Source organism: Poecile atricapillus, chromosome 9, assembly GCF_030490865.1.
Source record: "Poecile atricapillus isolate bPoeAtr1 chromosome 9, bPoeAtr1.hap1, whole genome shotgun sequence".
Taxonomy (NCBI): domain Eukaryota; kingdom Metazoa; phylum Chordata; class Aves; order Passeriformes; family Paridae; genus Poecile; species Poecile atricapillus.
Genome location: NC_081257.1, coordinates 20,137,480 through 20,150,730, shown reverse-complemented (window position 1 = coordinate 20,150,730; position 13,251 = coordinate 20,137,480). Strand labels below are relative to the sequence as shown.

General features: G+C 39.8%; 1 protein-coding gene across 16 annotated transcripts in view; it reads left to right on the top strand.

Moving 5' to 3' along the window:
• FOXP1 (forkhead box P1) overlaps positions 1–9,795 on the top strand; it is a 380,269-nt gene extending 370,474 nt beyond the window's left edge. For 11 of the 16 annotated variants that reach the window (XM_058845379.1, XM_058845382.1, XM_058845384.1 and 8 more), the window contains one exon: positions 4,145–9,795. In XM_058845379.1, the coding sequence (XP_058701362.1) occupies positions 4,145–4,289 (145 nt within the window). In that variant the 3' untranslated portion in view covers positions 4,290–9,795. The remainder of the gene's footprint in view (positions 1–4,144) is intronic. The other 5 variants (XM_058845395.1, XM_058845390.1, XM_058845389.1 and 2 more) reach the window with 1 other exon arrangement.
• The last annotated feature ends 3,456 nt before the right edge of the window (positions 9,796–13,251 follow it).

Below are 13,251 nucleotides of genomic sequence, written 5' to 3'. Positions count from 1 at the left end.
TTCCCCACTATAATGTGTTTCTAAGTAGTTGGAAGGGATCTAAAGGCAGAACACCATTCACACGTCATAGGGTTTACCCTGTTTACTAAATAAAATCATGAGTCAACAGCGACTTCACAGATGCTGTGAAACCTTTTTATTTTCCATGCTCCTGCTTTGTTAACAACATGTTCATTTTTTTTTCTCAGAACAGATTTCCTTGTCATAATGCAAATTGTTTTTTAAACAATTTCAGTGTATTGGAAGAAACCAAGTTTTAAACTTTATTGTAAGGTTTAAAGGACCTTGTTAACATGACAGCTAAGAAGTCTAACACTTTAGCTGAAGTCTTATTACCGCTCATTCGTTTCCTTTTTATGACACATTGAACCACAGCTAGGGTGGGTTTTTTTTCCCTTCTCTCTCCCTCCTTTTGAAATACTAGAAAGTAGTCGCATAATTACAGCTTGGGGACATAACACTTTCATCCTGATATGCTCCAAAGGTAGCCACAAAGCAAACTACTCCATGCTGTGTGCACCACCAGAACTCAGTGGCTTTAAACAACAGTCAGCTTTATTAAAAACTCCTCTGTTCCCAGAGTGGACAAACAAAAGAATTACTCAGTTGTGAAAAGAAGGGGAATCTGTGTTCAGCAAGGTTATTTATTGTTAACCCCTTCTGGAGTCCCAGGCATCTACTTAAAAGGAATGTTCTGAATTTCTGCTGCTGTAAAAACAGAAATGGGAAACCCTTTCTTTTCTTTGCCTTCTTTCCTCCCCCCCCTTTCTTTTTCTTTTTGCTTAACCCAGCATTTACCTTTTCTGTAATTCAGCAGACTGGATTCTTCAGTCTCTAAAGGAAGTTTTCCTTCCCCATTTTGAGGATTTGGTGAGGTGGTAAATAGAATTTCAGACTTAACTTGAGAGGATATGAAAGTCTCCCTTTGCCTTGAAGATTATTTGAGCTTATTTATTGCAGTAGCTCAAAAATGTTTGAGAAAAATCACAGATTTGAGAAGTTTTCCTCCTCACATGCCATTTTGTGGTTACAGCTGACAGAATACACAAGGAGTTGGAATTTTTTGGCATTGTTTTCCCCCCTTGCAGCTCTGTCCCTGGGGGTTGTATTACCCAGATAACCTCCTCATTTAGGGGATGGAGATTTTCTGAAGCTCACTGTCTGATGTTTGTGCAACACAGGAGGTGCTGGGAGAGGCTGGTGTGACTCTGCACCCTGTGGCTTTGTGGCCCTCTCTGGCTTTTTCTCACCCAGGGTCGAGCAGAGCTTTTCATAACTTGGTTGCTTCTCACACCTCAAGTTTTGTTTTTTGACCTCTGGGAGTCACACCAAACCTCAAAGAGAACCTCAGTTAAAACCACCTTGTTTCACCTGGTTTCATAACAAAACCAGAAGAGGGGCAGAGTTTGCTTTGGAAAGGTTTGGGGGTCTTTGAAACACAGCACTTGGAGTGATTGTGAGCACAGTGAGCCCCTGTTTAACCTGCTGGCACCTGAGGTGGTGGCCATGCATTGGGACACTGGGCAGACTTTGGAGAAACTCCAGTCCATGTCCCAAGGCCTCTCCACTGCACGTGACATCTGCTCTCCTCTCCCCTTTGAAAATTTCCCTTCTGTGTTTTCAAAAATAATACTTCAAAAAAAATAAATAAGCCCAGCAGCAGCAGCATCAAAAACAGAAAGCAAAAAAGCAAGACTTTGACATTAAAACAGCAGTAAAAAAGATCACTGCCATAAAGGCCGAGTAGCACAGGCTTTATTGGGCTCTCAGTGCAGCCGCTCTTTCCCCCTTTTTCTTCTGTTTTTCATTTCATGTTTTCTCCCAAGTGAGGGGCCCCACAGCCTATTCATAATACTTTGTTTTTCTACTTGCAGGTATTCAGCATAGTTTAATATTCACTGAGGCCATGAGCTGCTGGGACAGGTAGCACATGCACACCTCCAACATGAAAATCTGCTTGCAAGACTTTTATATGTTTATGCCAATTCTTAACCTCTGATCCTTGAATTGTCTTATTCCAGTTCTTTTCTTTACCCCTCCCTTTTCACTAGTTAGGTTAAAACTGTATGAGCTGTGCTCTCAGTGTGTAATTTTTTCAAAAACTACATGACATGCTGAGGAACCTCTTTGCTCCCAGAGATGTGTTGATAGGATATATATTAACAGATTTGAAGGGAGAAGGTGTGTGTGCATGGATACTGCATCGCTTCTCCCCAGCATTTCTTTGGATGAGTTGGAAGGTGCAGTTAATACTTAAGTATTGATCCAGCACTTTACAACTCAAAAGTTGAAACAAGCAGGGACTTGAAAGGCATTCGCAGCTCACATTAGAATTGTCTGTAGTCAGCAAGCTGGATGCTTCCTAAACTGATCCAGGCTCAAACCTAAATAAAGAAATAGGGTACAGGGGTACAACTGGCTCACTTGAAGTAAGCAAGGCTGGATTTGGTCTGTCTGTGGATGCTGAGTACATTTTCCCTGCCCAGTGATTTATCCTTGCTGTCTGTCCGTGCAGTGGAGTACAAACAGTGCTGTCATTCCTATCCACACAAAGCATAAAATACAATGCAGCTATTTTAAATCATTCATTTTAAAGCAAAGCTGTGCAAGCAGAGGAAAAGTTCTTACAGTGAAGGTGTGTGCTTCAGGTTGTGTGTTCATGTTGCATTTGTGAAAGGGTTAAATCAGCCTGCACAGAGAAAAAAAAAGGAGTCTTGGCGGTGGATATCAACTCAATGAGAGACAGAGTGGGACTTGAACTCATTAACACTTTATTTTAAGGGATTGCCTACAACATCAATTATTTAGGAAGCAAACAGGGTCTCCATCACTGTGTCGCATTATTAATACTTGGTAATGTCAATAAAATCCTACTTTCCTATAAAGTCCCACCAACAAGACACTATTGACTCACATGGCTACTTTACATTTCAAAAGCTGCTGAATAAAAAAAAAAAAAAAAAAGAGGTAAAAAAAGATAATTCGTATTTGTATAGGATTTGTTGTAAATATGATTTACGAACAACATTTTTCAATTGTTATCATACCCGTTTTGAATGACCAAGCCCCATTCCCCTGCGGGTTATTCATGTGCTTTGCTGTAATGAGAAATTTGGCAGATCTCATCTCTTTAGTACATCCTTGTGCCCACCATGAGCTGAGGATCATGTTCTGCCTTGTTTACAGCTGACAGTGTTATTATTCTCGTTAGGACTGTGCTTTCTTATCATATTGTTGTGTTGAGCGAGCCTTTTCCTCTCTGTTTGTGTTTCCTGGCAGGGCTTTTCTTCCCTTATTGACAGTTTGTAAAAATATGCATTAATTTGGAGTTTAAAGCATGTATCATGGTGTCTCTTTGCTGTGTTTGCTTGAAGTTGATTAATGATAGAACCTCACTTGGGGTCGTCCTCTGGAGAGTTGTCTCACAGGTTCTGCATGTTAACGAGAGACGCTGCACACACAGCGAGGATGATTAGCCCGGCCCGCGCCGCGCGGAGGCCTTGGCAGGCCGCTGCCTTCCCCTTCGGATGCATATTCCACTTATTTATCCAAAGATCATATTAACTTAATGTGTCAGCTGAGAGCATTTTCTCTCTATCCCAAGATAGAAACCCTATCGAGGTGCTCCTCCCAGAGTGTTTTCCCGGGGAGGCTGAGTGCTGCCTGCCTCGCACAGCTTTCATGGAATCTTAGAATCATTAAGCTTGGAAAAGCCCTTTAGGATCATTGAATCCAGTACTGCCAAGCCCACCACTAAACCAGGTTTTAAGTGCCACATCCACGTGTTTTCTGAAGGTTTCTGGGTGCAGTGACTGCATCACTCCCCTGGGCAGCCTCTTCCAGTGTTTGGTCACTCTTTCAGTGAAGAAATTTTTCCTAGTATCCAACCTAAACCTCCTGTGGGGCAACTTGAGGCTGTTTACTCTTGTTCTGTTGATTGTTACCTGGGAGATGGCGCTTGGCTTGGCAGCTGTGGCCAGCACAGACATTGGGGGTCTTCTCCCTGGTGACCTGGAGCTCTCAGACCTGGCCCTCCAGGTCTGAACCCCTCAAACCACCTCGCCTTTCTCCCCAGGCAACCTGAGCTGTCAAAACCATCTTTTCATGAGCAGCTTGCTGATTGTCTGTTGTTTTGTTTTCCCAGGCACCCCGTGCATGTCAAAGAAGAACCATTGGACCCAGATGAAAATGAAGGCCCACTATCCTTAGTGACAACAGCCAACCACAGTCCAGATTTTGATCATGACAGAGATTATGAAGATGAACCTGTAAATGAGGACATAGAATGAGTATGTCTGACATCGTTATCCTGAGAATGAAGATTGGAAGAACACGTCAAACTTAGCTGTGAAATCTCTCCATTATTGTACAGTCTGGAGGATTCTCAGTCCACTTTGACAACTATGAAATATGTTAACTCTTAGTGCCATCAAGTATCCCATTTGGGAGTATTTTTGATTTTTCTACTTTTTGTTGAAAAAAGGAATTTGTACTCTGTGCATTGGATGGACTTGTTTGGTACTTGGGATTTTCCTCTCTTACAGTCAACATCAGTGTTGTAAATTTGCTAAACTGATTCACTTGCATTTAGCAGCCAGCTGTGGACTGCAGGTCCTGCCAATTTTGGACACTTGAGGACATCAAACTGAGCATGTACACCTGAACTGCAGATCAAGTCTTTGCCCAGATTTTAAGGATTCCAATGGACAACATATTTGCACAGTACTGCATGTTGATTATCACTGCCTTTACTCCATTTTATTTTTTTTTTTTTCGTTGGTTGGTTACCTTTTTTTTTTTCCTTTTTTTTTTTTTTTTTGCTTCCATTTGGGATGGGGAAGGCCTGTGTGTGCACGTGTGTGGGTATGTGTGTGTGCGTGTGAGCGTGTATATCGGGGAGGGGTTCAAAGAAAAAATTATCCCAAACTTTTTAATGTATTGCTTTTATTCCCTCGCCCCACTTCTCCTCTACCATTTTAAGTTCTGACCTCAGGCCTCATCTGGGCCCAGGGCCTCTCGGAGGCTTCAACGTTTTCTGTACTTTGTGATGAATGTTAATAGGTGTTTTTATTATACGAAGCTGAATGTCATTGAATTGTTTGTAGTTTTTTCTGTCATTCATTCCAGTTTCCTTCAGATGCCACCATGTTTTCTTTAGCTATGGAAAACATTCCATTTCGGTGTCTCCTTTTTCGTTGTTGTTGTTTTTTGAAGAGGTCCCAAATGCTGCACGATACATGTGGAAGGGTTGTCCAACGGAGAGAGAGGAACGAAGTACTGCAAGAATGAGAATGAATGACAGATGAACATAGAAACACTGTAGGAAGCAACACAGATTCATTCCACAAAGCAGTATTTTTAATATATTCTTGTTTTGTTTGGGTTTTTTGATTTTTTTGGGTTTGTTTTTTTTTTTTTGGCAGCAACGGTGAATATTAGCAAATGCCACAAAATTGAACAGCACAAAGAAACATATGCAGCACCAACAGAGTTCACTTTTAGTAGAGAATGAATAGTACAGTGGCAGGTTCTCGGTTGTTTAACACGAGACCTAATGGGTCAACAAATCATTTTGGAATATCTAAGATTACCGAGATGGGCACCTAAACATTTATTATTACAACTTTATTTTTTTTTCTATTATTTTTTTACATTTGCATTTGCAAATAGTGGTTGGAAAGATGACTTCCTTAAATTGTTACCGTTCGTGGTGATGTTTCACGGTTGAACATCAGTTCAGGATTGCTTGGTGGCGTTAATCTGTTTGAATACAAATTAGATTTCAGATTGAACTTGTTACAGGAGTTAATAAGGACGGGGCCCCACTAATGCTAAAGTGTTAATTTTCAGCTGTGCAAATCCAGTACTGCAGTTAGGATTGTTATGCAATATTACACCAGCCAGTATGGAAACCTCGCCGGAGGAGTCGGGAGAGTTGGGAGAGAATTGGCGCCGGGGCTTGTTAGGCAAAACTGGCAAAGCTCTGCAAAGCAAACACGACATACAAAATCTGTTGCGATAGGTCAGTAAACCTCAGTCACCAAACACCTAAACATTTTCATTCTGCAACCACTTCTCCGTCACTCATTTATTTATGTAGGACTGTAGCTTTTTTTTATTATTTCGAAAAGCCTTTCAGAGCTTAATTTATATTCTTCTTTGTACCTTTTTTTTTTTCCTAAAATTACCAAAGATATTACACAAAGGTAAATTATGTTCTCTGTTATATGCTTTATCTTATGAAGCCAAATATCCTCTTATTGTTGATCAAAGGAGGTTGAAGAATTTAGAGGGAAATGACAAGATGTGGGCTATTGCTAACCTGAGAGGGAAACTGCTCCTTTATTCTAGAAAATTTAGAAGGCCAAGTAGATGTCTGAACCAAAGTTGTTACTTTTTATTTGCAATTCTTTACAGTGACCAAAATGAAAGTCTGTAAAGAGGAATCGAGGAGAGCTTTTGAGGTTAAAACTAGGAATCAGTGTTACTGGGGGAGCTATGAGAAGGGAGCTGAAGAAAGCAAAGACACAATTATTTCTTGGAAAATTAGAGTATCAGATAAAGGAGACAGTTTAACAAAACACAGAAGAGAACAGAAAAGCTCCCACAATTTAACTGGACGACATAATGGTATTTCTAGAATTAAAAGAAAAAAAAATTGTTTTTGGTCTTTGGTTCTACAGATTGTGTGCCACTTCTGTTCCGGGACTGTGCTGGGATGACTGCTTTAATTTTGGTTGATCTTGGCACATTTACTCAGTTTTGTTTAGTTTTTGGTCAGCATTTTTCATAAGGAAATAACACTCCTGTCCACTCATAAGCTTTGGTACAAGAAATTTTATTGGCAGTTACTTTTATAAAACTCCACTCTGCTTTCTGTTTCAAAATGACAAAGAAAAAAGAAAAAAAAAAAAAAAAAAAAGAAAAAAAGGGCAGTCTGTGGTCATTTGGAAACTTTTTTTTTTCTTTTTTTCTTTTTTTTTTTTTAAAGTTTTGGTTTAAATTATATCCAGGCAGCTTCGTGACGTGCCGGCGGTAGCCAGACAGGGATCATGAGAATTGAGCTCTGTGCTTCGAAACTGAGTGGTTTGCTGGTTAGTTCGGTATTCAGAAGGGGGATAAAAATCTGGTAGATTAGTTCATTCTCAGCATGTGTAGCTAGACATGAGTAAAGATAACAGCATGAGAAACTGTTAGTACGCATACCTCAGTCCAAACTGTTAGGGAATGAGTAAATAAAAAATACATTTCACTCAGTTGCACTTAGTTGTATGTCTTGCATGCTTAGTCTAAAGACTGTAGCAAAAATAAAAAAAATTAAAAAAAGAGAAAAAGAAACAAAAAATTAGAGTTTAACATATCTGGCAGGTGTTGCAGCCTTGCAGAAGAACCAACTGAAAATCTCAGGCTTTACATCAAGCAAACTTCACTATGATTTTTACAATTCTGATTCTGTATCCCTTTGGATATACAGTTGCTTCTTTAGGGAGGGGTTTATTATGTTGTACATATATATCCCACTGTGTCTGTGTGAGCCTTTGTCTTTTGGGGGGAGGGTGGGGAGGGAGGAAAAGGTGGAAAGGTCCTTTTTTTAGATATCATTCCTCAAAAGGAATAAATGCAGACCTGTTTGTCAAAACACCTTTTGCTTTTTGTGCAACTGCTTTATATTAACTATACTAAAAAATAGCTTTGAAAAAAAAAAACTACTGTATGTAATGGAATTGCAGAATACGCTGCACATGTATTTTATTTAGTTATCCTTGCTTTAAGAATATTGGATGACATTTGCTGACATGTGGGAGAAAATCCCTGACTTTTTTTTTTCAGCTTTTAAATTGTAACATAGTTGACAGATTTTTTTTTCTCCTGTTATCATTGATCGAAGCATTTTTGTACAGTTTTTGTGTTTAAGCTGGTTTTTTTGATACTTTCCCACCCCTTCTGTTATCTTACCACTGCCTTTTCTGGCTGTCTTAAACAAAGTTCATATATTTGAAATGAAAAAAAAAAAATCATTTAAAAAAAAAAAAAATGTTTTTCTCCTGCTGCAGTAAATATTTTGCATGATGAATTCCAGGGTCACACTTTCAAAGTTTATCAGTGAAGTAGTGATTAATAATGGGGAGTGTCAAACTATTGAACTTTTTGTATAAAAAAACAAAAAAAAAACTTTACAAGGTGCCAAGATGTAAAGACAATTTGTTACATGTTTTTTTTCTCAAAGAAAAGCGTACATTATGAAAGTAGTACCATGTATCAGGTAAATCGCTGTCAGGAATGAGAGTCAAAGCCTTCCTTGTCCACAAAAAAAAAAAAAGTTTGTAAATGTAAAACCTGTTAGGTTTCTGCATTCAACTAGAAGTGAAATGAAAAAAAAATAAAATCAAGGCTTATGTAGAGCAAGTGACCACAAAAAATATGACCTTTTTTGATTCTCACTCGCAAGAGTCCCACTGCAGGTCCTGCACCTCCCCTTTCCTGGAGCTCAGCTTTGGGGAAAGACTGGGGCAGGGATGCTGGTTCTACAAATATTGCAGATCATTAGATATTTTATATATATACATACATAAATATATATATATATAAAGTTTTTTAAAATAATTTTGAACTATTGTAGTTTTCAGATCGCCAATAATCTCACGTTCATTATAGCATGGAAAAAAAACCAAATCCGAACGTGTTTCAACTCTTTTGAAATCCTTTGGTACCTTTGGTTAATGAACTCAGAGTGATTTTTTAGATGTTTCAGAAGTCATTTAGTATTCTAGTCTTGCGAGGTGAATTTGCAGTTCAGGACTGCATTCTAATGGGCCCAGAACAGGTAATCAAGTATCTTCTACCCATAAGCCTTGATGAAAATGGTACAGTCCAGACTGTTAGCATGGTGCTTCGTGTGTATGTGCTGCCAGTAACAAGATTTTTTTTTTTTTTTTTTTTGATAAGGCATAAAAGAAACTCATTCCTTACATCAACTGTAATTCCATCATTCCATGTCTGTTGATACAGACAATAAAAAATGTTGTGTAGTCAGTACTAATTACTGACATTATAGCATTCTCAAATGCAATAAAAATGCTGGTTGTTCACACTGGTAATGCAAGTTGCCATGTCCGAAGTTCTTGTTTTGTGTTCCCCCCTCCTCACAGTGGCTCTGATGTCGCATCCCATGGTCCCTGATCCGTGGGCACCTCATCCAAGTCCCAGCTCATTCATGGATGGACAAATCTCATCTCTTCCCTTGAGTGTCCCCCAACCACATCCAAGTACAAAATATTTTAGTAGTGCTTTGATGGACAGCTTGTACTGAGCACTGGAAGCAAGGAAGGCACTGTCATTCGAGGAATTAATGCTCTTTTCCGAGGAAGTCCTTCAGTTTTTCCCATTGGGGTCACAGGGGGTTATTTGCTTTCTCATTGGAGTCTGTTTCAAGGGTTGAAGGAAGGGGTTGGGGTCTTCATCCTGCAGCTCCTTCCCAGTGCAGCACCCTGGTGGGAATGGTGCTGCTGGCTTTGGATGGAAGGGCTGGGAATGTGCACTGCACCCCTGCCAAAAGGATCCACCCCTTGGTCCACAAAACTGTGAGGAGCAAAGTCCCAAGGGCCACTGTCACCTGAGACAAACTAAAGGAAAAGCTCACCTTTTTCTTTCGAGTAAGCACACATTTATCTTCCTCATCAAGTTTTGTAAAGAAAAATAAAATGTTTAATAGCTAGCATTAGCAGCAAACTGAAATTTCAGAGGAGAGATTTTTCATGAATAATTCATTAAAATTTCACATCTGCAAGATTAGTCATCCAAATAAAATGCTAATGTCAAAAACATGCACCGTCTATAATATTCTCATCAAATCTTTTTGCATATAATGATAAATGCTTAAATTAGTACAAATGATTTTATAAAAATATTCTATCATAAAATTATACCAGATAACTATTTTTTGGGGGGAGGGGGAGGGGAATCTTTGCACACTCATTGTAGTGTGTGTCCAAATGGTATTGACTGGTAGATTTTAATCAAAGTACAAAGAATACAAATTCGGCCCTGCTTGTGATTGGTGCTCTTTCATCACTAGTGAGATTTCAGTAAACTGGAGAGGATTTGTGGGATTAAATTTTCCAAAGTCACAGGCAGAGGGGATTGAGCCAGAAGGTGATGTTTGGTCAGGGATGCTCTGCATCTGTAGAATGGGGGGAGTCAGCTCCAGGGAAGAGGGGCTGTGTCCGTGGATGAGCCCCAGCAGGACCCTCAGCCCTTCTCTTGGAGGACACTGTCCCCACCCAGGTCACCAGCAGGCAGATCAGGGTCTACAAAGCCATCACAGATGAACTGGCTGTTCCACCTCCCTCATCTGACCTTAGATGATTTGGAGTTCCAAATGTCACATTTGTCATCTTCTGCCTGTGGCCTCATGTTTGAGGGCTGCTGGAGTGGGTGCCACATGCAGCTTGTGCTGAGGAGCAGGACCATCATTTCCCCTCCTGTCCCAGTCACTGCTGCCTGGAGCAGAGGATGGGAATCTGGCTCTTGGCCACCTTTTGTATCATCTTTGTATTATTAATCACATTTCTCCTCGCTGGCTGCTCCATCACGGAACATCACACAATGCCTTCCTACTCCACCAGCAACAGCCAGCTGGGAAATACCTTTTCCAGGCAGAAACGCTGTTTTCCACCACAGCTGAAAAGCATTTTTATGGGCAGTGGTGAGGCAATGCGTCTCTGAGGAATTTCCAAAGAAAACTGGAGCCTGTGAGTAGTTGTTCTGGGTTTCTCCTGTCCCAGAGGGGAAAGCTCAGGAGCTGGAGGCCTAGGAGGACACGGCAGCCGATGTGCTCCTTGCACACCCACCTGCTCCCTGCAGATGATCCCATCAGTGACATTTAACTTGGGCCACGATCACAGAGTCTGAGAAACTTCACATTATTGGACAATTTAAGGGACTGGCAATTCCTGGTGCAGCTCGCTCTCGCAGCCACGCATACACACACTCTTCCTCACAACAAGGTGTAATTAGCCCTTCTTGACCTATTAATCAGGCTCAGTCTTTAATGATGATGTTAAACGTTCGTTTAATGGTGTGTTAATCAGGGCTATCTTTCATCCTCGTGCAGTGGTGGTTAATTCTGGCACATTGAGCACTCTTCATCCTCACATAGCCACAAGCCACCGTTCTCCCCAGGGGCGATGACTGAGGTGGTGGGACGTGGCCCTCAGGTGTGTTTGCAGCCTCCATGGTGTCCACACCTAGTTTTTCCCCAAACCCTGGAGCTGGGGCATAGCAAAGTCCTTTTTTGCCCCATTTTATTATCTCCATTAGAGATCTTCAAAACACATGAGCTGGAAATGGTAAACAACATCATCTTGGGGTATTTAGCAGAAAATAATCCCTCCTCCTTTCTTCCACAGGAATTTTCTGTCAGCCTGGAGGAAAAGGGAACACACACACACACACATTTTGTGCTACTTTGTCTGTATTTATTTAGAGGAGTCCAGTGACCATTTTTTTATGCCTCTCAGAAGCCTGAAAAACATTTTTTTTCTTCAAGTTATAATGTTAATTTGAAGGTAACCGTCCTTTCAAGGATTAATTCCAGCCAAAGCAATAACCATTATTTACCAGAGTTTGACATTTTTATCACTCATCATATTAGCAAATTTCCATTGAAAATGCTAAAATGGTTCGTCATAAGGCACATAACTGCTTTGGCTGTAAAAATGACCAACACAAGTGCCTGTACTCAAACATTAAATTATACTGTAATTAATAAAGACAGTTAAACTGTCTACTAGCAACAGCAATTTAGGTAACCACATTTGATCGGCTATAAATTGTAACTACATTAAAATTCCAGAAATATTAGCAATATGGATTACTTGATGGAAATAGGTGCTGATCACCAACACTCCTATTTTACAACGGAAGCACAGGTCATGTTGGCCACAAAACTGTGGGCGAAGATCAAGGCTGAGTACTTTTAATCTTGTGAAACAAGCAATTACAAATAGTTGCATCGATTTGTTAAAAAGCTTTAGGTGACATAAATTGTTTCCTGTTTAGCTTATTGCTCTGATACATAAATGTCAGCCAGTATAATATTAATTAGGGTCACAGAACAACAAGGGTCGAGTGATATAGTGTATGATCCGGGATGTGTCAATCCTTTGTGGAGGCAAGAACAGCCCCGGCCCCTTCGCGCTGCCGCGCTCAACGCCTCGTTTTATGTGATGACAAAAGAAAGCAAAGGAAACTGTATTTTAATATGTGAAGTAATTACTTTAGTACTAGTATAATTTTATGGTTTGGGATAAATTACAGTGTTTTCATTCTCCTGTGCTTGCCACATAACATAAAAATCCACATATAGCATCAATAAAATAGAATACTGTTTATAAAGGCTTTCTGCTGCACAAGACCAACACTATTCCTCCTAGCAGATGGAAACTAAGCACACATTTCAGTCTGGTGTGTGTTTCTACACTTAATATTTTATTTTTTTTTTAAACTGAAAAATGGGCTGTGCAGGTTATTTACTTAACATAAATCAAATGTATCATATACACTGTTTCTTTGGATTGGCATCCGACTTAGAAAAATACAGTAAGGTCCTGAAAAATCTGGAGAAAATTTATTAAATATGATTTTTACTGTAATAGAATATTAATGTAACCCAATGCTCATTTCCCATTAAGTTGATCCCTTTTTAATACACACATGCTTTTTATTATTTTGCACTCATGCGAAAATTCCACATTCAGAGAGTTTCCATCTCCTTAGGAATGTCTCTGGCAAAGGCACAGTAAGAAATCTTGCACTGAGAAAAAATAAATAAAAAATAGACAGCAAATATCGACCGATAAGATGTGGCGAAGTGCTGATGAACTGAAGCAAAAGCCAATGATATAATAAAGGGTAAAAAGGCATTCAGCGCTGCGAGGGGAACAGGAGAAACAATTACACTTTAAACCCCTCCTTCTCACTGCCACTGTACCACAGCGCAGATGAAAATGTTTGATTTGCAACATAAAAGATTCATTAATTACCACTTGAATATTTAAAGCTATTTTGCAGACTAACAGAGGTAGATAAAGCACTGAATTAAAACCTCTAATAAAATTGTAAAAATATTTCTGCAAGTTTACCAGCGTCGCAATTCCTCCCGGTTTAGGGAGCCAGGCTTGGCTTGTTCAGCAAGGAATTATTTTGGTTTTGAGTGGGTATTTGAGGTAAGATGGTGTGATTGCATGGGGC